Consider the following 25,516-nt stretch of genomic DNA (forward strand, 5'->3'; position numbering starts at 1 on the left):
ACACACACACACACACACACACACACACACACACACACACACACACATATACATGCACATCTTCACACACACCTGCATACATGCATGCAAAAAAAAAAATAGATAAAGCCAAGTACACACGCTTCTGGGGAGAATTTCAAGACAGCAAGAAACCTCACTGGGAATGAGGGGGGTGTGAAGCAGGAGAACAGAAAATCAGTGGGATGGCCTCAGACACAGCCAGCCTTGATGGAAGGCTGGAATCATTGTAATCATTCATCTTTCATGTTCACCTTCCACACTATGGAGCTGAGAGCTGTTCCGAAGTCCTGATGTGCATCCTGAAGTTATTTCTCCTACAAGTCATCTTCCTCTGCACAGTTGAAAGGCCTGAAAGCAGGCTAGCGAGGAAGTGAGGCGAAGCCCATGGATTAAAAATTCCTGCTGGCTAATCTGAACGGTGAGTAATCCACACGTGGAAAACAGTGATGATTTAAAGAAGAAAGCCAGAGGAAGAAAATATGAGAGAACATACTTACTCAAGGGCTTATCAGTAACAAAAACATTTAGGAAAGCAGGCTCCCTCCGGGACCACAAAGGCACTTGCCTGCTTAGGATTTTTTTAAGGTAAACCAAACTCTGCATTACTCAGTGCTCAAGGTATTTGGGGGAAATACAGAGGCAAGGAATGTAAGAACGAGTCTCGGAGCGTGAAAGGCTTTGGGTGAAATCAGAGAAACACTGGGGCAGAAGAACAACAGCTGCTGGGGACACAAAGCTCAGAGTCAGAGCATCTAACCAGAATGCATAAGGCCCTGGGTTCAGTTACAGGAAGGAGGGAAGGAAGCTGGGAAGAAAGGAAGGAAGGAAGGAACAAAGTCAGATTGGTTGAGCTGAGGTGATAGCTCAATGATTGCCTTGCATGCAAGAGGATCTGAGTTCAATCCCCAAACACACACACACACACACACACACACACACACACACACAAAGGAAAGAAGAAAGAGTGAAGCATGGTGGTACACACTAACTTCCCTGCTGTAGGTGGAGACGGGAGCATTTCTGAAGCTCACTAGCTAGCCAAGCCTAGACTATCTGGCAAGCTCTAGGCCAATAAGAGACCCTGCCTCAAAACAAGCAACCAGCAACAACAACAAATACCTAGATAGACAGCTTCTAGAACAACAGCTAGAGTTAATCTTTAGCTTCTTCATGCATGCAAACATGTGTACAGCACACATGAACAAACACACACACATACATGACAACTGACCCTCACTAGGATGAATCTAAGTTTGAAGAAACATAGGTGGCAAAGATCCCAGGACGCTGTACATAGCCACAGGTCTCAAGGAAGGGAACCCGAGGGCCACTGTGGCTTTCTTTCCCCGGAACTGTCTGTGAAGACTGGTATTCACAACTGAGACCCAACCTATTCTTCTTCATGTGTCTTCTTCACTGTGATGACAGAGTACAGCCATCACAGGCCACGGAGATGACGTGCAGGATTCTCCCAGCATTGCTCACCCCAGAGGCTCGGAAACTGAGTCAATGAGAGACGGACTGCTTCTTCCACCATGACCATCCAGCCTCCTCCCTACACAAACCACATGACCACCCCTTTAAGTCCGGCCCAACCCCTCATGATATTTCAATATCTCCTTCTCAATCTTTCTCCAAGCTCGTTCCAGCAAAACAAACTCTTTTACAACTATCTCTAAGAGGCTACTGTGCTGCCTAACATTCATTGTCAACTTGATAGGATGCAGAGCCAAGTAAAGACCGACCTCTGGGCATGTCTGTGAGAGATCTTTTCCAGACTGGGTTAAGTGGGCCAGGAAGATACACCCCAACTGTGGGTGGCACCATTCCATGAGCAGGGGTCCCGGACTGCATGGAAAGGAAAATGAAAGCACCAACCAGCACTCATCCCTCTCTCTGCCTCCTGACTGCTGGCCAGCTGCCTTAAGCAACTGCTGCCATGACTACTCCATCATGACAAACTGTAGGCTGAAACAAACCCTTTCTCCATTAAGTTGCTTCTCACAGGAACAAGAAAAAGAACCAACAGATCTTTAATGTATACTTTCTTATTCTTGAAAACACTCTGTCGGTCCTAGGAATGAGTTCCTACTGGCATTTTGGAAGGCACTAGTCAAATAATGGGATATAACATCCACCTGCTTAAAACTCAAGTTTGTGCCCTTCATTTTGTACCCCATGATATGGAGCATGCCTACATCCCTCAGTTTCGTCTGTGTGTGTGTATGATAAGACCCTCCCCGTAAACGGGAAGGATAGAATACTGTTATCTTCCCCACATCACAAAGAAACAAAAGCTCCAGGAAGGTCATGGGATACATCACAATTGAGAATGCTTGTATATCATGCTCAGACTCTGGTTTGATACCCGGCGCTGCATAAGCTGGGCATGGTGGTGCACCCTCTAATCCAGTCTTAGGGAGATAGAGGAGGATCAAGAGTTCAAGGTCACCCTCAGCTGTAAACTGAGTGTAAGGTCATCCTGAGCTACATAAGATCTTGTCTCCAAAGGCAGGGGAGTAAAATAGCTCAGCGGGTACAGATGCCTGCTGCCAAGCACGACGGCCTGCTTCATGCCTGTGACACACATCAAGGAAATAACCAGCTCCTAGACATTGTCTTCTGACCTCCACACAGTGACACGTAAATGCACACTTGCGTGCGTACACACACACACACACACACACACACACACACACACTAAAAAAAATTAAGATAAAAAATTCAAAATTTAACTTAAAAGTCAACTTGGGTGCTATAGCTGGAATTTGAATGACATTTGTTGCTTTTCTTCTATTCATCACTCATTCCCAACGAGCATTTAAGCATTTACCAAGCACACTGGTATTCCATCTGAGCTAGGCCCTGTCTGTAGGTAAGACCTGCTCCCTAGGGACATGGGGATATGTGTTCCCACCTCAGCACAGGAGCATAGGGACCTGCTATGCCCTGCCCTCAGCTCTGACTGCCTCGCTGATCTGGGGACACATGGCCTGTGATCCACAGCACAAGGAAAGCAGGCAGAGGGAGCAAAAGTCCTAACTGCTCCACTCTGCTGTCCTCGGCAGCCCGTCACATCCTCAGGAAAAGTCACACCTGCAAAGGGAACCCCAAGGCCACAGGCATGTAAAAACAATGACCAAGGCACACCAAGCCCACAAGCAGCCTGCCCTTGAGGAACCATGGCTGCACGGGAGCTGGGGCCTGTGCTTTCCAGTGCTCGCTGTCTACCCACACAAGGCACAGGAAGAAAAGTCTCAGGCAAAGAGCTGCTGGCCTGGATTGCCAGGCTTCTACATGCAACCTTGGACAGGTCACCTAATCTCAAATCTCCTGATTTTACAGCCTGCGTACAAAGACTGCCAAGCCACCTGCTCTCCACGCAGTAAGAATGACACCATCATCTGTAAAAGGAACTCTCATGCACCTGTTTCTCGGAGGTTTACTCCCTGCCTCTGCTAACCTAGGCCCAGTCCTGGAAGCTTCTAGACTCCTTACAATCTAACCTAGGCCCAGAACATTTTCACCCTCTGAGACTTACTGCTGAATAAGCTCATCCTTTCTTGTTCTTTCAGAGTTCAAGGCTGGTTGGTTCAACTCAACTGTTCTGGCTCAAAACCCTCTCCCAGCTAACTTCTTCAGTCTGGCTTCTCTCTTGGCCTCTGAATTGCTCTGCTTGGCCTCAAACGAACTCCAGCATCTTTTCTAATGTTCTGGCTCCTTCGCATCCTCTGGCTCATTTGGTCTTCACTTGAGTTCTCTCTGCAATCTGTCTCTCTATTATTGTCCCTGTAAAACTTCTTCCCCCCTCTCTCTGCATTGCCCCTTAAGTAACTTCCCTTTCTTCCCTTTTTTCGTGAGACTTGGGCATATCCTATTGTAAATATTCTCTGATTTGTCACCTTTTCTGGCACTCAATAAGCCATCACTTTCAGACATGGGTGTTTCCTTTTACAAACTAACTTGACTTCCATTGCTTGGGATTAAGTGTGTACCACCACGCCTGGACCTAAACTTTTCTCTACACCAGGCTGAAATGTTCTCTACACCAGGCTGGCCTTGAACTCAGATCTGCTTGCCTCTGTCTCCTAAGATTAAAGGTGTGTCTGTATTCCAGCTGGATCACACAGGCCTAGAAGGTCTTTGGATGTGATCTCTTGCCAGAGCAGCCATCCTCTGAATTAACATTCCTTTACAATCATCTAATTGCAAGATGGACTGGTTCTGAAAGCCTTCTCAAGGGAGTGTATCAGCTAGCTTTCTGTCACTGTAACACAAAAGACCAAGAGAAGGAGTCTCATTGGGCTCAGTTTCGGCAGGGCAGGGTTGCTAGCCCCATCGCTTCTGGACCTGTGGGAAAACAGGGTACTACAGTAGAGCAGATGCTCACCCGGTGGCCAAACCCCAGAGGGAAAGAGATGTAGAACCTGGAGTCCCATCATCACTCCCAAAGGCCTCTCAGTAGCACCCAGCTTTTGAAAGTTTCACCACCTTCCACCAGTTTTCAAGATCAAAACAAGCGTTTAACCTCAGGAGTGCTTGGTAAACATCTAAGATCCGAACTACAGAGGATGGGGACATAGCACCTGTCTAGCATGCACAAGACCCCGCCTCCAGTCTTCAGTAGCACATAAACTAATTGTAGTCCACGCGTACAATCCCCGCACTTGGAAGGCAGATACAGGAAGATCAGAAGTTGAGGGTCATCTATGGCTACATAGCAAATTTGGGGCTACCCTGGGCTACATGAAACATGGCTAAGAAGTTGGCCTAAAAGTATGGGGTATTTGCACTTTGTCAGAAGAAAGGGCTGTGTGTGAAATGGTATTTAGTTTGTATCACCTGTCATAGAGCAACTGAGAAGCCACATTCCCACATCTTGTCCAGTCAGGGAGTGTCAGCCAACCTTGGATGTGACTATTGTTCATCTCCTTTTCTCTCATGTGTATTATTAGCTCTCTACAAGCCTGTTAAGCAGAATCTCGTCTTGGCACCAGGTTCTGTCACACTGCTGAGTCTGGGGACATCTTTAGATGTGATGGTGATGAGGGCAGAAGAGGGCATTCCATAACAGTAAGTCAAGGAATGTTATCACCATAACCAGCAAGCTAGCAAAAAACACTGATATGCTTCACACAGTCAGTCACCTTGGCCTTCAACCAACACTGCCACTATCACATTCAGAGCCAACATCAAACCTGTGCATAACAGCTTAGCCAGTCATTAGGATTTAATGAGGTCATGAGAATAAGTCCTCCATAATTTCAATAGTGGCTTTCTAAAACATATGTGTGTGTATGTGTGTCTAGGTAAAATAAGCTTATATACAAAAGGCCATGAGTCTACTCATATAGGGCATCTTAAAGAAGTCAAAACCAGAGAGACAGAATGTGGAATAGTGGTTGTCAGAGGCTCGGGGAAGAGAAATAGAAAATTAATAAATCCAGAGGTTCAGTTTGGAAAGAATAAAAAAATTCTATAGATGGATGGTGGTGGCGTTTAGCCAAAAACAATGTTCTAAATGTGGACTATACAGTTAGAAATGGCTACAATGGTTGAGTTTTATGTTATATGTTTACCCACACTTGTTGAAACAAAAATAGCAGAAAACAATGTGAAGTCTTGTTATTATATCCTACTTGTAAAAGGAGCCAAAAGGGCCACAGAAAGTCAACACTTTTTCAACTTCACTAACCGTCGAGTCCCTTATGTTCATCTCATGGATGTCTAGGCCTGAGCAGGACTCTGATCACCATGTAAAATTTTACTTCCTAGAGCAAATATGCCTCAGAAAACAACCATGAAAGCCTAGAAGGAAATCTTAAAACAGATCTTGACTAACTTGAGGACAGCCTCACTTTGCAATCACATGCAAGAATCACAGTCCTTGGTGCATTTTACCTATTAATGCCGCCTACAACAAGGGACTTATTAACCAATAAGGTCCTCTTTCAGGAGCTGCCCAAAGTTTTATCAATATGATACTTTCAGGATTCCATCCATAACACCAAGCCCAGTTATTGCCAGACTTGTTCCAATGATCTGAGTTGTGCTCATGAAAGACACAGAACCACCCCCTCAATAGGTTTAGCACGTAGAGTCAAGTTCCCTGCAGATCATGGTGCCAGGCATACACCACAAGCAAGGGCCTACAAACCCATGCTGAGCTGCTATTAGAATGAACTTTTGTTCATGTGTGACACTCAGCTGATGTGTGTGGAATGGGATGATCCACTGGTGTGGAAAACACCAGGGACAGAGGGATGATGGCCAATTTGGAACCCCGCTCCAAAGCATATACTTAGAGCCTGTGACCTGATTAAGAGCTTTTTCCTATCTTCTCCCACTTCCCATCTGAAACCTCCCCCCCTGCCAAAAAAAAAAATACCAGCTTATAACAAAATTTTCCCTGTGCTTATGTGGTGTATATACGTGCACTGTGACATTCCCAAACACAATAAAATAAAAGCAGTACATAGATACTTGAAACTCTCCAATGCCTGGGGACTCGCTCAGGGGCAGAACACTTGCCTATCATGTGCAAGGCCCTGGGTCCCCTTCCTAGCAGTGCCAGGGGTTCTGTTTGTGTCTGTGTGTGACATTAGCATTAACAGCCTTGCCTCTGGGGGATTGTCTTGCTGCACTAACAAGGGTGGAAAGACCCCTACTGTAGTGGCCCCATTCCCTAGACCTCATAAACGGAGGAAAGGAATGGAGCGGCAGCATGCATTTCTCCTCCTCTGCTTCCCGCTTGTGGATCTGACGAGCAGCTGCCTCAAGCGCCTGATGTTTTGACTTCCCTGTCATCACCGACTGCACCATTGAGCGCTTTCCCTGCTGAGCTGCTTTTGTCAGGATTATTTTTCACAATAGCAGGAACGGGAACTAGGATACATTGCACGCCTACACATGAATGTCTGTGTGCGCGCGCAGGTGCTTGTGGTGGGTCTAAACATGTAGGAACGTGTGTTGAGGCCAAAAGACAACCCAGGTGTCATTCCACCTTGTTTCTGAGACAGGGTCTCTCCCCGGGCTAGTCTGGCAGGCTAGAATGACCCAAGAATACACCTGTCTCTGCCTCCCCAGTACTCGGATTACAAACACGTGCCTTCATGGCCTGGCATTTTTGGTGGGTCTAGCCAAGGTACTGCCAACTGAGCAATCTCTTCAGCCCCAAAGACTGTAAGCTACACACGTCTGTGATAGAGTGACGTGTTAAGTAAATGACTTCAGTCATCAAATTAAAATACTCTTCTCAGGGTTGGGGCCAAAGCTCATGCGCCAGACCTTGGGTATATGCGGTAAGAAACAAGGCAGAAGCAAACCACCACCCTGAGGGGACAGCAGACTGATGCCCAAGAAGAACCACAGAGGCCTAGAGACCATTGGGCAGCTCTGAGAAGACGCTTGCACTGGCTGATGCAGACTGAGTTGTCAAACTCAGCTCAGGAAGGAGGACGAGAGGCAGAGAGGCAAATCTGGTTAGCCAGCCAGAGGAAAGGATGTGACAAAGTAGGTCACTCTCGCTCACGAGCTGGCCTGGAGAAGGCTTTCAGGCTGAGTCTTTTGGTTAATGCTAGCCCTATATGGCTTAATCACCTCCTGCTGGCAAAACTTGTGAATGGTCCAGTACAGTCTCCAAATCTACCAATACCAGGAGCGGAGACTAAGGAGAGACAGTTGGCATTCACCAAGCCTGAAATCACATATTGCTCTTGGCGATCCCTGTCCACCCTCCATTCTGTCTTCATTGCTACTGTCATATCGGGTCCTCTGATTTCCTGGTTTTGTGGAGGAGGCCAAAGGGCTCAGAGTGGTCAAGTAAGACCAAACACGGCAGAGCAAGGAAGTAGCGGAGCCTGACAGAACTTGCACTCGCTCCCATGTAATCTAAACCAGGCTCATAGCTGATCAACGTACCCTGAAGGACAATCAGCAGGTGCTCTCCCTTGGCTGAATGAGAGCTTGTCTGTGGTTGCTTAAATTAATTTTCCGAAAGGTTAAATACACATTGTACAGAGCTGCAACAAGAGCGTCCAGAAATCAATTTCCAACAGACACCAGCATCCATCTGGGCCGTGGTCCTGGCCCAGATGAACCGTAGGTAGTCAGCCACAGCTGCTGAAAGCAGTTCCGGTTTGATAGCAGCCCCTGTTTATTCAGTCCCAGTTCTGTGCCAGGCACCACTTAGATGTCATTGAGCCCCTACAACAGTCCAGGAGGTGGTGACTTCTAGCCCCACCTTGATCCAGAAAAATTAAGGAAATACTTAGTATCTCAGAGCTACCAGCGGCGATGCTGATATGAACTCTCTATTCCATTTTTATTGCCTCCCTTCCCAGGTACAGCAAATAAACTATCTTAAATACTTGTCCCCTAAATCCAATGTTAATCAAGAACAGAACCTATAGGACTGCAGCGATAGCTCAGATGGCAAAGAGTTGGACCCAAATTCAAGTCCCAGAACCCATATTAAAAAGCCAGGTATGGTTGCAGGTACTTGTAATCCCAGCTCAGGGCAAACTAAAACTAGGTGGGTCCTAAGCCTAACCTAGGTGGACAGACGGAACTGAGGAACTACATCCTAGCTTGGCCTCTGGCCTATACACACCACACACACACACACACACACACACACACACACACACGTGCGCGCTCACGCACACACCATATGAATGGGGTGAGATGGAGGCAAAAAAAATCCCTTCATTTCTTACAGTCCTGCTGAAAAACACAAGCATCCTAGCACAGAGCTGTCGGCTGAAGTCATGGAATTAACGTGGTCTGCCCCGGAATGAACCTGACCTACTATGGTATGCATTTGGAGGTTATTCTTGGTGTGGTTAGAGCTTGAATGATGTAGCTTGTATACATTGTATGGACAGTGTATAATAAACCTTCTTTTAAAAATTGAATAGGATCTAATCAGAAGCTAGCCAAAAGAAGTGATCTCCAGCCCCACAGAAAGTCAAAAGGGCATAACCTATCCGGACTGAGGAAAAAAATTTAATGCTGGCATCAATCCCAGAACCCACGAGTCCTCCTGTTTTAAGTATATAAGCATTGAAATTGGCCATATTGAGTCAGAAAAAAACAAAACAAAACAAAAATTGGCCAGATGATTTCATGGCCTGGCTTGTGTTAGCCACCTATTAGAAATTCCTTCACTAATTAAAGGAATGTGAACCCAAGGGCCTTTGGATTCCCTGCTGGTCCCAGTGAAATTGGAGAAGCTGTGAGATCCCAGGCGTGAGGCCCTGAGCCTGCCACCCTCGGGCAAGCTGACCAATAATATGGCAATTCCCTACTGATCTGCCACCTAAGCCCTTGGAGAGGGGAGAGGAAGAAGGGAGAGAGGAGAGAGATTGGTGGGGATTTAAGGAGATTTATCTGGGGAAAGGAAAGATTAGAGGGATTTATGGAGACCCAGCCAAAGGGAAGCTCACCAAGTTAACCCCTAAATTCCTCCCAAGAGAGTGCACAGCAGTCCACCCGACTCCAGCCAACCGACTGTGTATGACGAGCTGAAGCCACAACGAGAGACCTGAGATCCAGTCCTCAGGAGACCCTCTAGGAAGAAGCTCTAGCCCAGAATTCCGCTTCGCAGAACCCACTGAGCGTTTGCATTAGTACACCACGGAGAGTGACCCCCGGGTATTTGCCTGTTCTGAATCTCTGTTCCCACTCACTGGGGCACAGCAGGAGCTTGCTAACTGGTCTTCCCACATTTGCTCTCTAGCCTGACAGTTGGTGTTCATCACAGCAAAGCCAAGAACTCTCTCCCCTGCTCAAGCGCCTCCAGTGTGCCCTGGAGCAGGCTCACAAGTCTCTTCTTTAGTTCGGCCCTTCCACCTCCCCTCTGACCTCTCTCCAGCCTTAGCCGGATGGAACTGTCACAGTTTTACTTCATCTCTTTTCAATTCACCTAGAACTCCAGAAATAATGGTACTCCAGAAATAATCTTAGATGTACAAACTAAACTTATATCAGACCTCCAAACAAGACTGAGAAATCCAAACAGTGAATAAGGCCGCTGGGGTAGCCTCCCAGAGAGACCCCAGGCTTCACAGGCCTCCTTCTCTTTCTAGTCTTTCAAATGCTCTTCACAGATGCTAAAAATTGGTTAAGCAGTAGTGCAAATATGCAAACCACCCCAAGTGGCTTTGCATTCTTTATACACAGGGACACACCCATCACCAAAAGAAAAGGTAAATCTGTTTCCCGTTTAGGGTTTTGGATGAATCAATCACTTTTGTCCTCAACAGGTGTATTTGTTGAGCAATTTTGGCACTGTAAGGATAAGACAGGTGGGAAAGATGGCTCCTGCCCCAGAGAAATACTTGTTTATTCTCCTCCTAAAGCAGCACCCAGGGGCACTGAGTTAATGAAAAAGGCCCATTGCTTGTCCGCCATTCGGGATAGGCAGCTGGTCTGTGCTGTTTCATCTGCTGCTTGAATGGTTGTGAAAATGTCCCTCCATAGCTGAGCAAGGCAGTGCACACCTTTAATCCTAGCACTAGGGAGACAGAGGCAGGCAGATCTCTGAGTCTAAGGCCAGCCCAGTCTACAAAGAGAGTCCAGTACAGCTAGGGCTATGCAGAGAAACCCTGCCTTAAAAAAGAAAAGAGAGAGAGAGAGAGAGAGAGAGAGAGAGAGAGAGAGAGAAAGCTGCACATGCATATGAACCTGAGAGTTTGGTCCCAGCACCCATGTAAAAGCTGGGTATTATGGTGCTGCTAACCCCAACCCTGGGGAAGTAGAGACAGGCAAATATCTAGGCTCCCTGGCTAGCTAGCCTAGCTAATAGGTGAATTCCAGGCCAATGAAAAACCCTGTCTCAGTAAGGTGTTTGCCTTGCAAACGTGCCAGCGGGGCGAGTTCAATTCCCAGAACCCACCTTTTATAAAATTTTTAAAATAATAAAAACAAAACTCTAGGCATGGTAGCGTGCACTTATGTAAGCCAGCTGGAGAAGCAGAGGCAGGCCACAGGCTTGCTGCCTGCTTAGTGAGTTCCAAGCCAACAGGACTCAAAAAAAAAAAAAAAAAAAAAAAAAGCAGGGGATTGAGGACTGAGGATAAGGATAAGGACTGAGGCCAAGACTGTTCTCTGGCCTACTCACCTACGTGTTATGTGCACATATGCATGTTCCTGTGTGTGTGCATGCACACACACACACACATGCACACCCCTCCAGCAGAGAGCCTCTAACAGCCTAGCGAATGCACCAACAGAAATCTTTACCATTCCTAATTTGCTGTTACACAACATTTATTTGCTCTCACTGTGTGCCAAGGATCTGAAAACATGTTGTTGATTAATAAACAGTAATTAAGTCTCACCACCTCATCCAGAGATCTGGTTAGGTTCTGGGATCCCCCTTTGCAGAATACTAAAAGTGAAGCAGAGAGGTTGAAAGTATTTCCTGGGGCCTGACTTAAAGACGCATTAGACAGACCCATGCCAGGATCCTGCCCCGCCCCTCTCCCTCAGTTTCCCCTTCAGTCCTCCAGATCCAGTTTCTGGCAGGGCTTTTCTGCCTTAGGATCTTGAAGATGTTTGGTGAAGGCATAGAGAACGGTGTGATGGAAGCTACACAGATCTTTGGGCACAGAGTCCAATTATTATTGTCAATGCCTCTGGTTCCCACTAGACTCCATTATAAATAAAAGACCAGATTTAAAACCCACACTGAAGGGACAGAAAGTAACTTCTACAGTTAAGACTCGGGCCAAGGTCACTAGACTTGGCCCAGGGTGAGCCAGACATTCTCAACTTGGGACCACCTCCAGCAAGTTCAGGGAGATAGTACCATGGTGATAATCCAAGAACTTTGAAATCCTTTGCATATTTAGACAGCAGGTTATTCATAATAGTGTCTTGTGTGTATCCTTATTAAGATTGGTTTTCCCATAGACTAAAGCCCCTCTTTAAATTATGTGTAGTCCTGGGATGTTACTCAGGCCTCACACGGGAGGTAAGCATCTACCACTCAGCTGCATTCCCTACCCTCGTGTTCAATTGTCGTTTTTAGACTATGAAGTAGCTGAACACCATTGAGGATCACGGAGAGGTGTTCTGGAGCTGGAAAGTCAGTAAAGAGTCTGTCACCCAAGCATGGGGACCTGAATTTGCATTCCCACAGGCCACATAAAAGCTGGGCAAGGCAGCCCTCACCCCAGCACAGCTGGGTCCCTGGCCAATACTCTAGCCAAATGGATAAACCCCAGGTTCAGTGTGAGACCCTGCCTCAAAGAGTAAGGCAGAGAACAGAGGAGCGAGACAATCCACTGTGTGCCTCTGGCCTCCACACGCATTGGAACACACGTGTGCCCACTCAACTCAGGCCTCTTCTGTCTGGCTCTGAATGTTATCTCCATCACTTAATAGCTAGCTCATTAGCTCACGGGCTCTCTGCTGCCTCAGTCTCATCATCCGAAAACTATGGGTAGCCTTAAATAACTAAATTTAAACACATACATTCATTGTGTGAGTTAAATTAATTACACATGAGAAACTTAAACGCCTAATGCTTTGTATACCTTTAAGAGCGTCACTATAATTGTCAATACTATTATGTCATTCAATTTTTTAGAAATCTTGATCACTGTATTTCTAGTATCATTTTGGGTACCCTGTCAGCATCACACCAGGGCGTTTCTTCCCAAGGAATCACTTCCAGACAGAAGGCACCCTAGGAGAGAACCAGATCGCTGGCACAGGTCAAGTCCATGAGGCCGTTCTGCCTCAGCTCAGGTCAGCGTGAAGGCAAAGCTCCGTTCTTTGCAGACATGGAGGCCACTCCTGTCAACCCCAACAGCGTGTTACACAGCACAATCCGCTCAGAGCCGCCTCCCTGAGCTCAGCAGCCTGACCACTGCAGAGGTGCAAGCGTGGTGCTGGGCCTTTGCCAGCGAGGAGAAGGGAGATTGTATCCACCTGCCTGAAGGCAGCAGGCCAGGGGTTCCTCCAGGCGGGTAAAAGACATGAGACTCTTACTCCCCAACCTCCAATCCCCTCTCTGCAGCCACATGCCAGCTCCCCGATTGACAAGCAAAAGGTCCATTTCTGGTTTCCTGTTAACTTGTGTGTCTCAGAGTAGCAGCTTCAAACAAATTTAAAAGTTTGGACCAGAAGTGACCTCTTAACAGGGAGCTCCTTCTGCTGAAAAGCTAAGGGCCCTCTTGTTTTATTTCCACAAAGATAGCAAGTAGGTGCCCAGAGGTACCGTCCCTGGTGCCAGCAGCCGCAGAGGGTGACCTGTTCCGACGCTCAGCCTACTGCACAGGCCTGCCCTGGGAATCCGGGAGCACAACTCAGAACGCCACCCTGCAGCTTCTCTCTGGGAGACCCACTGCCTCCGGAGGTGGGGAAGGGGTGAGAGGACGCAATTAGCAATAGGTAGTAGCTGCAGGACTCTGAGCTTACAGCAGGTTTGCAAATGGGGTCCTGGAAATGCAAAGCAAGCGCAGAAAATAAGAAGGTTGAAAGGACAGAAGGAAAGAAAAGCACCCCAGCAACACAAATGTGCCCGGGAAACGCCTCCTCTTTCTCCCCCGTGTCGTCGGCACCCCCTAAACCCCAACACAACGCTCATTCCAGGCAGTACGTGTGTGACTGCATCCACACGAACAGACACTGATCAAAACAAAAACTGATCAAGTAGGGGAAGAAAATAACGTAAACTTGAGGCTCATTCAGCAGCGCTGAATTCTTTCACAGCCCGGGTAGCTCCCTGTGAGGCGCTTCAAAACAAAACCAAACCAACTCCTGCGCAGGAAAGGAACTGCAGCTGCACCGGGCGGCACATGTTCGGGGCACTGATGACACACACTTTTGACGATTTCTGCTTTCTTGAGACGTAACCCATCAAGCGTGAGCCTCGGAGAGGACCGCCCCCGAGGACTCAGTAACCCTCCTCCCACCCGGACACGCACCCCAGCGCGTGCCTCCGACCCTGCGTGAGGCTCTGCCCACATTTCACTTTGAGTCCTGTGTAATTCTTCCCTCCCGTCATTCTGCGGGCCACCCAAAGTCTTTTCTACACCCAGTGCGTGCATCTATCGATTCCACAGAAAGATATGATGTAAGGACAAGACCATAAAGCTTAACTCGTCGACCCAGGGCGCCCATACACACGATGAGTAAGTGCACACAGCTAGAGAGAGGCGAGAACCACCATGCTCAGCCCACAGTCACGCGTGAGAAGGAAAAAAAATCGGTGGAGGGCGGTGGTGGCGAGGGAAATGGAAAGTCGCCCGCCCGCGTGGGCCGTTCTCTGCGCGCCCAGCGCGCTCCCCTCCCCCGCCCAGCAGAGGTGTCACCCGTGGGCGCAGACCCACGCGGCAGACTCGCAGAGGGTCTCCGCAAGAGCGGACCGTGGGACAATGAGGACGCAGCGACCAGCCAATTCCTGCCGCCGCGGCGGTGACGGCGGCAGCAGCTGGAGCCGCCAATGCAGCGGCCGCCGATGCCGCTACCGCCCTCTGGTCCCCAGCACCCACTTACGTTCCGAGGGTCTCCTTGAACTCGAAGATCTTCTTGATGTCTTCCGCTTGCTTTTTCCAGGACGAGCTGCTCTCGCCGTTCTCCCGGGCCATGGCCAGACTAGCGCTGTGGGGCGGCCGGGGGTGCGCTGGGGAGGGGGCGCCGGGGGCGCGGGGCGGGCGCAGGGGGATGCCGGGCGCGGGGATGCAGAGCAGCGGGAGGATGCGGCTCTCGGGGAGGCTCCGGCTGCCGCAGAGCTTCCTCTTCGGCAGTTTCCTCTTTCGCCGAGACTGCTGCCGCCGCGGTCCCTCCCTGGCTCTAATTTCTACTGCTCTCCGGCACAGACTTCCTGCCTCTGCGCCGCCTGCCAACCTCACTTTCTGCTACTTTCTTGCCTGGCTCCTGCTCCCCTCCCCGCCACCCGCCCTACTCCCCCAGCCCGCCTCCTCGGGCTCCCCGCCCTCCTGGTGCACCCGGCAGCCTCCCCGCCTCCCGCGAGGCGGCCTTCGGGGATGCCCGCTCCCCTCCCCTCCCCTCCCCGGGAGCGCCGATGCCCCGGGAGCCGGGGCGCCGCGCTTGACCGCGGGGCTACGGACGCTCCTGGGCTGTCCCCGCAGCCTGGGTCCTCCCGTGAGGACCGGTAGGGGAACCCGGCAGGTGCAAGGCGCTGGAACGCGCGGGGGAGCCCTCGCCTTTTGGGGAGCTTTATTATGAAGTCAAGGCTGGGGGCGCCCGGGCTTTCCCTCTTTGGGCAGGAGGGGGCGCCTCTGCTTGGCGCTCGGAAGAGCCCGGCGAGGTGGGGACGCACGGCTCTCGGATTCGGGGCGCCCGGGGCGGGCCGCCTTCCCACACCCGAGAGCTGGTAGCCCAAGCCTGAGGTGCGGGAGGGTGGGTGAGGGCTGGTTGCCAAGGCAATGGGCGGCGGCCTGAATGGAGCCACCGGCGCGCCGGCGTAGACTCCTGGCCCCAGCTTGGCCCCAGCGGGCGCTCGGGGAGCTCGGCAGTCTCCTCCCGACTCGGCTGCTGGAGCTAATTCGCATTGCACCAAAATCGGCCTCACGTCAATTTCGGAACCGCTACCCGGAGCCTCGGAGTGTACGGGACGGGCATGCCCAGGGCGGGCCAATTACTGCCTGGTGGGCCCTTTGAGAGCAAAACTCCTGGGGTTATTGCGTGGCCAAGCGGTAGGTGGGTGCAGGACACCGTGGCTGGCCTGGCCCGGGACTGGAGTGATTGGACAGATGAGTGTTTGAACCCTTCGGATTCGCTCCTAATGCCCTGAGGCTGTGGCCAAAACCTAGCGTTCCATGGAAAGGTGAAGTCAAGTGCCTTCTCTTCCCGCCTTCCCCCACCAGCCTGTCCCGCGGATGGCTTACTTAATAGGTGGTAGAGGCAGAGAAACAGAGAATTCCCTCAGGCCTCGGGTCTACAGAGTGAACTCTGATCTGTCGCCCAGCTCCAGGTGTTCACCTGTTAGAGGACTGTAGGCGGGGGTGGGGGGGTCTTACGTCTCCAACTGGCAGGGACTACCTCTTGATCGGAAATTTTCTCTGTAGCAAGACTTCCTCTCCCTTAGGGCTGCTCTGCGGAGTTGAGTAAACAGCCCTGTCTCTTGATTGGGGACACCTGTCCCATTTTCCCAGGACTGTTCCAATCTGAGAGACGGGAGGTAGGAACCTGCTTTCAGAAAAAGAATCTTTCCCCAGCACCTCCCTTTTGGTTCTGCCTGGCCAGAGGCTCTGCCTTCAAGCCACTTGGGGACCCCCAAGGAAGGGTAGATTCCACCTACCCCTGGAATCTCAGTGGTGTTTTCCATCTTTCAGTGGCCTTTAGTCCTAGGCTCTGGAAGAGCAGAGGGGGGCCAGGCCGTAACCATTGGTTGTTAGGAGTGACACCTGAGTGGCTGTAGGATCATGTTAAGTCTACTTACACAGGCCTCGATGGGGTAGCCTACACCCAGCTACCCCATCGAGGTACACACACTCGCGGGGGTGGGGGTTGGGGAGAAACAGCCTGTTCCTCCTAGGACCATAATGAACAAAACATGAAATTAAATCAAGACAAAATGATGCAATCAAGAGGCACAGTAAACACAAGATACCAGAGGGAGCTGGCAGCATAATACAGCAAACGGACTTACCGTCAACTTTTTCTATGAGTAAGAAATTCAACGCTGTAAACAGATAAACCAGGAAGAGCCATCTATTGTCAAGTATTATCTACCCAAATAATGAGATCTGTAGTACTTCTGGGCAGAGCACGGCGCTGTAGGTGTGTCTACACCACCATTACCACAGACACATGAGTAATGGGGCACACTGATGTTATGACAGGCTAGGAGGTCACTGCATCTCCATTTTAATCTTCTGGGATCCACCTCAGAATGTCATTATGCCTACATGAGGATGTATAAAACTCCTTATCTGTGTGTGTGTGTGTGTGTGTGTGTAAGAGAGAGAACTAAAGAACCACTCTCAAAGATGGAGACATCCCAAAAGTCCAAAGCATCCAGCATTCCCTCCAATATGGATTCCATATAAGGGTATCTTTTATTGCATACAAGCTGTGCAATATGGACAGGCGTGAGTCAACTGAGAGCCCAGCTCACACTGTCCCAGGCCCCTTCTTGGTTGCTTCCTTTCTCCCTCTCCCCCTTCTTCTCCCTCTCTGCCCCTGTTTGATCCAAAACAGGCAACTTCACAGGAACAGAAAAGCGTAAGAAAAAGTAGCGGTAAGGACATGGGAGATGGCTCAGCAGGTGAAGTACTTGCCTTGCACACGAGAGAACCTGAGTTTGATCCCTAAATCCAGGTGGGTTTTTTGGTGTTTTGCTATGTGCTCCTTTTGTTTTTTGCTTTAGCAACAATAATAATAATTAATAACACAGTAGGTATGGTGGCAAGCACTTGTGATTCTGAGGTGGTAAAGGTGAAGATACATGGATCCTGGGGCACAGCAGCCCACCAACCAGCCAGGCTAGCTGACTTGGTGAGTTCTAGGCCAGTAAGAGGTGACTAAAAGAAAATAATAATAATAACAAGTGAAATGAAAAGTCAATGAGGGGTGACACTTGAGGCTGTCCTTTGTCCTCCATATCCACGTGTATGCACACAAGCACACACACACTCAGGAGTGTGAGTCATGCCTTGAGGCATGACTTTTCTACCAGGCTACACAAAGCTCCTTGAGAGCAAGGCTCTTGGCGTTCTCACCACTGCTTGCATTCCCAGCATTGGCTCACAGAAGTTTAGACACTGTGACTGTTCCCTAAAGGAATGTTTGAATGGATAACGAAATAGACCTGGGCCGGCTATTTGATGCTTGTTGTGCTGGTATCAATGCTGTGAAGGGGCTTGTTTTCTTGTCCAAACTCTGTAATGATGTTAGTTCTTTGGTTAAGAAGCTATTTCCATCTGGACTAGATGCCTGAGGAAAAAAAATAGCTTTTTAATAGAGAGCTGGCAAGTCAGTCACACCCAGAAGACCAGATCCAGTGACCCACAGAAAATGGAAATGCCAAAGACACATTCACTGGGGCTGTATTATTTTCATTTCTCCCTCACCAGATGCCATGTAAAATAAACAAAATCTCTTGATCCTGGAAAGAACAACTAAAACTCAGACCTTTCATCCCTTGAGAATGCTGCAGGGGCTGGAGAGATGGCTGGGCAGTTAACTCTTCCAGAGGACTAGGATTCCCAGCACCCACATGGCGTTTACAACAATCTGTAACTTCAATGGGGGTGGGTCTGACGCCCTCTTCTGGCCTCTGTAGGTACTGCCTGAATGTGGCCCACAGACATACTTGGAAGAGAAGGGGATCAGGAGGCTGGACTACAACACACAGCTATGTGCACAAAATGGGCCTTCTGTCCGTTGAAAGTTGTCATTTCGTGTGTTCCCAGGCTTTTCTTTTTTATTGTTTGCATGGGTTGTTTTTTGGTTGGTTGGGTGGGTGGGTGATGGATGGTTGGTTGGATGGTTGGTTGGTTGGTTTCAGTTTGGTTTTTGGCTTGGGCTTTGGAGATTGAAACCAGTGCCTCACAAGTGCCAAGCACCTGCCTTCCCACTGAGCTACCCTTGGCCCACCTGGCATTTGTGATAATGGTGGGACCATGATCCACAGAGGTTCAAAGCCTTTATATTTCCCTAAAGCCCGCAGCATTTGTTTAGTTAGAGAGCTCAAGGAACAGGCATTTTAATGACTCATCATTAAAGGGTTACTAATTTTACACTCATAAACTCTTTCCAGCTAATCCCCAATTTATATGACCCAGGTTGAGTACTGAGCAAATGGTGCTGGAGAAATACAGGTTGTGTTATCTAAAGCAAATGTGCAGATTAAATTTGAAAATTGCTAAATTACCTCTCTTCAGACTATTGTACCTGATATGATAAGCCAGTTAGGCAAGCTGAGATGGAAAGGCCTGGAAATCCAGAAATGAGGTCCAAGCCCCAGGTATCCTACCAGTTTGTGCATAAGCTTCGGTGTAATTCAAAACAGTTTGTAGTGAGGCCAATAGCACATCAACTAGGTAGATGATATTTCAGGCCACCTCAACCAGTGCATTTTTTTTTTTATATGATGAAAAGCTTATCCAGTATTACTATTACTTTATCACTGGAAATACAATAAGTTTTGTTTAGGTTTTTTTCCTAAAAACATTATTAATCTGCAGTGGTGGCTCAGCAGTTAAGAGCACTCACTGCTCTTGCAGAGGGCCCAGACTCATTCCCAGCACCTACCTGATGGCTCACAGGTCATCCCTAACTCCAATCCCAGGGGATCCCGATCACTGACCATTGCAAGTACCAGGCACACATGCGGTCAAAGACATTTGTTCAGACAGCACACTCATACATAAAAATAAATACAAAATTTTGAAGGGGTAAAGGGTAGAGCACTTGGCTGGTATACCTTGATCCCTGAGATTCTAGCCTGGGGTAGGGGGGAGAAAGACAAGAGGGGGGGAATAAATACAACAAGAGTATATGAGTTATCTATACCAAGATGTCCTAATAAAATTAACTATCTCCAGAGATATACTTGAGTTTTCTTTTTTAAAAAGCCAGTTCACATGTATTAGGAAGATACACAACTATTAATTCTATACCGTGTCTATATGCCACCCTGTTTTCCTTTTCAGGCATTATTACTGAGCTGTAAACTCATCTTTCTTTTACTACTTAAAAACATTTTTTTTAATTTATTTTATTTGTGTGAGTGCTTGTCTGTGTGTTCATGTACCGTATTTGCACATGGTGCCTTTGAAGGTCAGCAGAACATGTCAGGTCCCCTGGAACTAGAGTTACAGAAGGGCACAAGCCACTGTTTCTATGCAGAGGCTCAAAGCTGGGTCCTCTGGAAGAATAGCCAGTGCTCTCGAACGGCTTGCTTTTTTTTTTTTTTTTTTTTCAGGGGGTGGTATTGATTTTGGAGGGGCTTTTTTGTTATTGTTATTCTTGTTGTTGTTGGTTTGGTTTGGGTTTTTAGGTTTTTTTTTTCTAGACAAGGTTTTTCTGTGTAGTCCTGGAACTCTATAGACCAGGCTGGCCTCGAACTCAGAGTTCCTTCTCCGTCTGTCTCCTGAGTGCTGAGATCAAAGGTATGCACCACCACCTCCCTGTTCTTACTCACTATTTTTAATATAGGCTCTCACTAAGTTTTCCAGGCTGGCCTTGAACTTGCAAACCACCTGCCTCAGCTTCCCCAATAGTGGAGATTACAGTCCTACACTCCAGACCCAGCCCTATCGCAGACTCTCCAACGCCCATGCCTGATGACAGACGGTGACTAGCGTTAGAGATGGAATTCAGTCGTGCCTTACTTGCCCAGCATGCATAAAGCTCTGGATTTGATCCCCTAGCACCACAACCATAAAATAAATGAGATATTTTCAAAAATACACCTGTAATCATAAAATTAAAATTGGGCTGAGGAGATGGCTTAGCTGGTAAGCCACGTGTGCGCGCACACACACACCACAACATTATTTGAATAAAATAAAGTCCCAAGGAAGGGACTTGGAATATAGGAATCTCACAGCAATAGCTAACAATTGTTGAATTCACGTTGTGCAACAGGCCCTCATCTAAATGCTTTGCCTGTCTTCAGGTCTTAATCCCCATGCCACATTTTGAAGTAATTGCATTCCTCTTCTACAGAGAACGGGACTAAGACTTGGTAAAGCTAAGTCGTATGTCCCAGGTCCTAGACAGCATGAGAGAAGGAAACCCAAGGAGCCTGTCCAGAGCCGTACTCCCAACCAGTACGCCACCGAACCTCTGTCGGCATATAAAGATAATCTTTTTTAAAAAGGCAGAAAAGAGAGGATCATTAAGTCAAAACCGAAATAAGATTACTATAGCTCCAGAGGTAAGTTTTTATTATCCAAACTGCTTTTCCAGTTTCATTTTATTTTTCCTTCCTTCTTTCCTTCCTTCCTTCCCTCACTTGCTTGCTTGCTTTTTCTTTATTTTTTTCACCACAAGAGACTTTTCAGTGAGCACAGCCCCTTGGGTATTTATGCAGAAGACTTATTCTGGGACCATGTGCCTTAGGTCTGAGAAAAGTGCACACATTCCCCAACTCTCTGCCAGATGTGCATTTTGCTTCTTCTGCTGGCTGACACTGAGACACTGTCTTGTCAGTTTATATTAGAATTGAGAGTGTATTCTTAACAACTCAATGGAATGCATTTGTCGGTACGCAGAGATGTGCCTTGGGAATTAAGGACAGTAAATATGCTGCTGCCTCACATGTAGGGAACTAGTCCTAAGAAATGGAGTCTCCCCTGGTTATCTAGGCTGAAGAAAAGCTTACTTCACCTGCTTCAGACACTCAGAATGGTATCCATTTATTTTGGTGTGTGTGTGTGTGTGTGTGTGTGTGTGTGTTTTGTATGTGTATGTTCATAGGTGAGCACACATACTTCTGTATATGTGCTTATGGAAGCCAGACGGTCCATGTCTGGTATATTCCTAAAATATATTTTGTCTAACTTTGTGTGTATGATTATTTTATTTTATTTGTCTGGGTCGGTGTGACTCAACACCATGTGTACTGGTTCCTGAGGCAGCCAAAGAGAGTGTGGATGCACAGAAGCTGGAGCGACAGGCAGTTCTGGGATGCCCAGTGTGGGTGCTGGGAACCTATCGGGTCTTCCTTAAAAGAACAGCAAGTGCTCTCAACCACTGCGCCATCCCTTCAGACTCCACTTCACTTTTTGAGATCCGGAAGCTGAAGCTCATGTTTCCTCTAGACTGGCTGGCTGGAGAGCTACAGAGCTGCTCTTCCCCCTGCCCCCTGCACTGGCGGTACAGTATACCACCATGCAGGTCAGGTATCTGACCCTAGGTTCACAGCAAGCATGTTGTAAACTAAGCCACTCCTATAATATGAAAAATCACTTTAAAATAAAAAGAAAAGAAAATCTATGCAGTCATCTGCAATAAAGAAAAGTTTTATTATCCAAGACATATTTTCAGTTTCATTTTCTTTTCTTTTTTTTTTTTTTCATTTATTTTGTTAGCAGAACTAGGATTAAACAAACACTTTATTTTTGTTTGCTTGCTTGGTTAGTTGGTTGGCTGGCTGGTTTTGGGGGACAAGGTTTCTCCGTATACCTCTGGCTGTTCTGGTTGTAGACCAGGCTGGCCTCAAACTCAGAGATCCGCCTGCCTCTCCACCTTCCTAGTGATGGGATTAAGGGCATGTGCAACCATGTCTGGCTTAGTAGAAACTTAAAAAAAATTTTTTTAAAGTTTTTTTCTCAAAAGCTGTCTCTCCTATCTTTTAAAAACCATTTCATATCTAAAAGCTAACTCGTAAGTATTAGAAGAAAGTATGATTTATGATTTTTTTTCTTTCAAGTATTTGAACTATATAGATAATAATTTTGAATCAAAAAGACTTTAGTTTTAACAGATACCTTCCAAAATTTGGTATATATTAAATTTATCAAATTATCAAATCATCATCTATATTATATCTGGGAACTTAAGGACTTTAAACTCTTTCCCCCAACTCCTTCTCCTCTCCCTTTCCACCTTTTCTGCAGGGCTGAGGATTGAATCAAGATTTGCACATGCCAGGCAAACATTCTACCACTGAGCTAGGACTGTTAAGTCCAACACCGATGTGCAAGCCTCTCCTCTGTCCTTCAACATTTCTGAGAGCCTCGACTGCCCTGTAAGACATTCCCTGGCTTGTAGCTCAAACTAGAAACTATGCATAGAAAAATGGGTGGAGTGCAACTCTTACCCCAGAGATGCTCAAAGTCTAAAAGAGAAAGGAAGGTGCATAAACAACAATAATAAAATGAGATTTAGCTCCATGGCGGTCAGTCTTCATTGTCAACTTCATGTTTAAAGTCACCATGGAGCCCCATGTCTGGGATGATTGTGAGGGTGACTTGAGAAAAGTTTGACTGAGGAGGGAAGTCACATGCCCCTCAAGTGTGGGTGTCACTATTCCATGACCTGGGGTCCCAGACCGAACATAAAGGAGGAAACCAGCTGAGCACAAGCGGTCATGTCTCTCTGCTCCCCAACTGCAGATACAATGTGACCACCTGCCTGGAGCTTCTGCTGCCCGGCCCTCCCACACCATGACTAACTTACTTTTCCTTTCCTATGTCGCTACTGTCTAGTATTTTGTCTCAGGAACAAGGAAAGTGCCCAGTACTGGCTGCGACAGAGATGCTCACAGAAACCAGGGCCAAGCACAGCTGAAGAGTGCCAGCATCCAGGAGGCCTCAAAAGTGGCTATGCAGAAAAGATGCCTGGTAAGGACATTCTGGAAGGATCAGGGTGAAGCTGCCAAGTAGACAGAGTAGGGTGTGGATTTGAAGATGGGAAAGCATGCAAAAAATACTAAACCGAGAATGGTGAAACCATGAGACTAGAATAGTTTTTATTCCAATCCCAAAATTATATTGGGTGATGATGACAAAGATTTCTCACATCCTTCGTGAATTAATTAGGGACCTGAGTGCAGCACAATCTCAGACTCTCCTAGCTGCTATGGCAAAGGGAATCCAATTCAAGTCTTGAACTGGCAATTAATTATTGTATCCCCAAAGTGACAGATATTACTTTTGCTTACAAGTCATTAGCTGACATGAGTGGCACAGCCCCACCCAATGCATAGGAGCCAGAAAGTGGCATCCTGGCACCCTGTCATTGTACCCAGAAGGTAAAGAGGTAGAAACACAGCCATCAATGTCTAGGGACACTGGAGTTCTTTATGGCGTAGTATTTGCATAAAGCCCACATACTCCTCCCATACACTGTAAATCACCTCTAGTTGACTTACCGTACCTAACAAGATGTAAATGCTATGTAAATAGTTGTTACACTGTACTGCTTGAGGGGATAATGACAAGGAAGAAAGGTCTGTACATGTCCAGGAAAGATGAAATTTTAAAAAAAAAAAACACCAAACATTTTCCATCCACAGTTGGTTGAATCTGCAAGTGCATGGATACAGAGGGCTGAGTATATTTGGCAAATGGTGCTAATGATGACCAAAAATACCATATTAGCCTCTGATTTCAGCAAGAGTGTGTTATGTGTTGGGTTAGAGAGCCTAGCAGGGGGTCGGCAGCAGATGAGCCCAGACAAACTTAAAAGGTCTGTTTGGGAAAAGGCCTCACTTAACCTAACATGGAACTGTTAAGTGCTTTGATGAATGTAACAAATCAATACTCTGCACTGGCTCTGTCACTGATAAGGAGTAGAGGACCCTATGACTGCTTTTCTGCCTTTGGTGTGACACAAGCTTTAACCTCAATAAATTCGGAAAGTCTTTGAAGGAGTTCACAACAGGAGCTTCAGAAAAAAGTCCCGATGCTGCTTCTTGAATCCCTATACTGGATGTCAGGTATGGATCTGAACTGCTAGCCTTAAGGGATCTTCAGGTCTGGGTTGAAGTCCTGAGGATGTGTCAAAGACAGCCTAAATAGCCAGAGTTCTAAGTGTGGTCCACTATCACACCCCTACAGGTGATGTGGTCTCCCAGCTCGAGTTCATTCATGAGAACCCCAGCTCCACAGCGCTGTGCCTGAACATCCTGTGGCTGGTGAATGGGCGGGAGCGGGCGGGAGCGCTGCTAGTGAGTGACTTTGCACATAGATGGATGCAGGAAGCTAGTCAGCAAGTAATTGGCTCCATCAGTCTGCCTGGTGAGAACTGTTTGCTTGTTCAGGCTTTTTGCCATAGGGCCACAGGGAGAAACAACATTCAGGGACAACAGAGATGGTTGTAAATAGTCGTTTGTTGTTGTTTTCGTAACATGATAAAGTCCAAAGACTAGGTACGTCCCCCCGCATCCCAGTGTTGGGTGCCTTAAATACAGAGCAGAGCAAGGTGTTGTGAAGAACGGAAGAACCCACATCTCCTCTGGCCTGTCACACTCGCCTTGACGTCAGACATTTCCCAGTCCTTTCTTTAACCAGGAATACCATATGGGGATGGTGAGGTATTTCTGCAAGGTACTTTAGACTGCTCCAGAGAGAGGCAGCCGACAACATGTAGTATTAATAGTATGCATCCCCCCCCCCCACTGTCACATCTGGCTCCTTTCGGAGGTAGGGTGGGGATTGGGGTTTTGCTTTCCATTTGGATTATGAAATAAATGAATTCAAACGAAAACCCATTCCCTGAATCACCCACCTCCAAGACTTACACTAGATGGGAGCATTTTATATTAGATGTAAATAATCCTGGCATGTCGCAAGACTCTTTGATCCAGCAGGGGTTCTCTAGCTGGAGCAAAGCAAAGCAAAACAAAACAAAAACCCTATCAATTAACAAGACTCTGCCAATTCACCAGTCCCTAGGAGAGCCTTGCCTCTGCAGGCGGCAAGCCTTTTAAATAAAGCCTGTGTAATCTATCACTGTTCTACATATATACTTTAGTGGCAGAGTAAAAAGTATATACTTCCGGTGGCAGTGCCTACTGAAAGACTCCCGTTGAGCCTCTCTAGATGGGGAGACCCCGCTTCCC

At 47.6% G+C, this 25,516-nt stretch overlaps 1 protein-coding gene across 3 annotated transcripts in view; it reads right to left on the reverse strand.

Moving 5' to 3' along the window:
- Camk1d (calcium/calmodulin dependent protein kinase ID) overlaps positions 1 to 14,621 on the reverse strand; it is a 392,540-nt gene extending 377,919 nt beyond the window's left edge. For all 3 annotated transcript variants that reach the window (XM_055593882.1, XM_055593883.1, XM_055593884.1), the window contains exon 1: positions 14,530 to 14,621. In XM_055593882.1, the coding sequence (XP_055449857.1) occupies positions 14,530 to 14,621 (92 nt within the window). The remainder of the gene's footprint in view (positions 1 to 14,529) is intronic.
- Positions 14,622 to 25,516: the final 10,895 nt, after the last annotated feature.

This window comes from Psammomys obesus, unplaced genomic scaffold, assembly GCF_907164565.1.
Source record: "Psammomys obesus unplaced genomic scaffold, mPsaObe1.curated_primary_1811, whole genome shotgun sequence".
In the NCBI taxonomy this organism is placed as follows: Eukaryota; Metazoa; Chordata; class Mammalia; order Rodentia; family Muridae; genus Psammomys; species Psammomys obesus.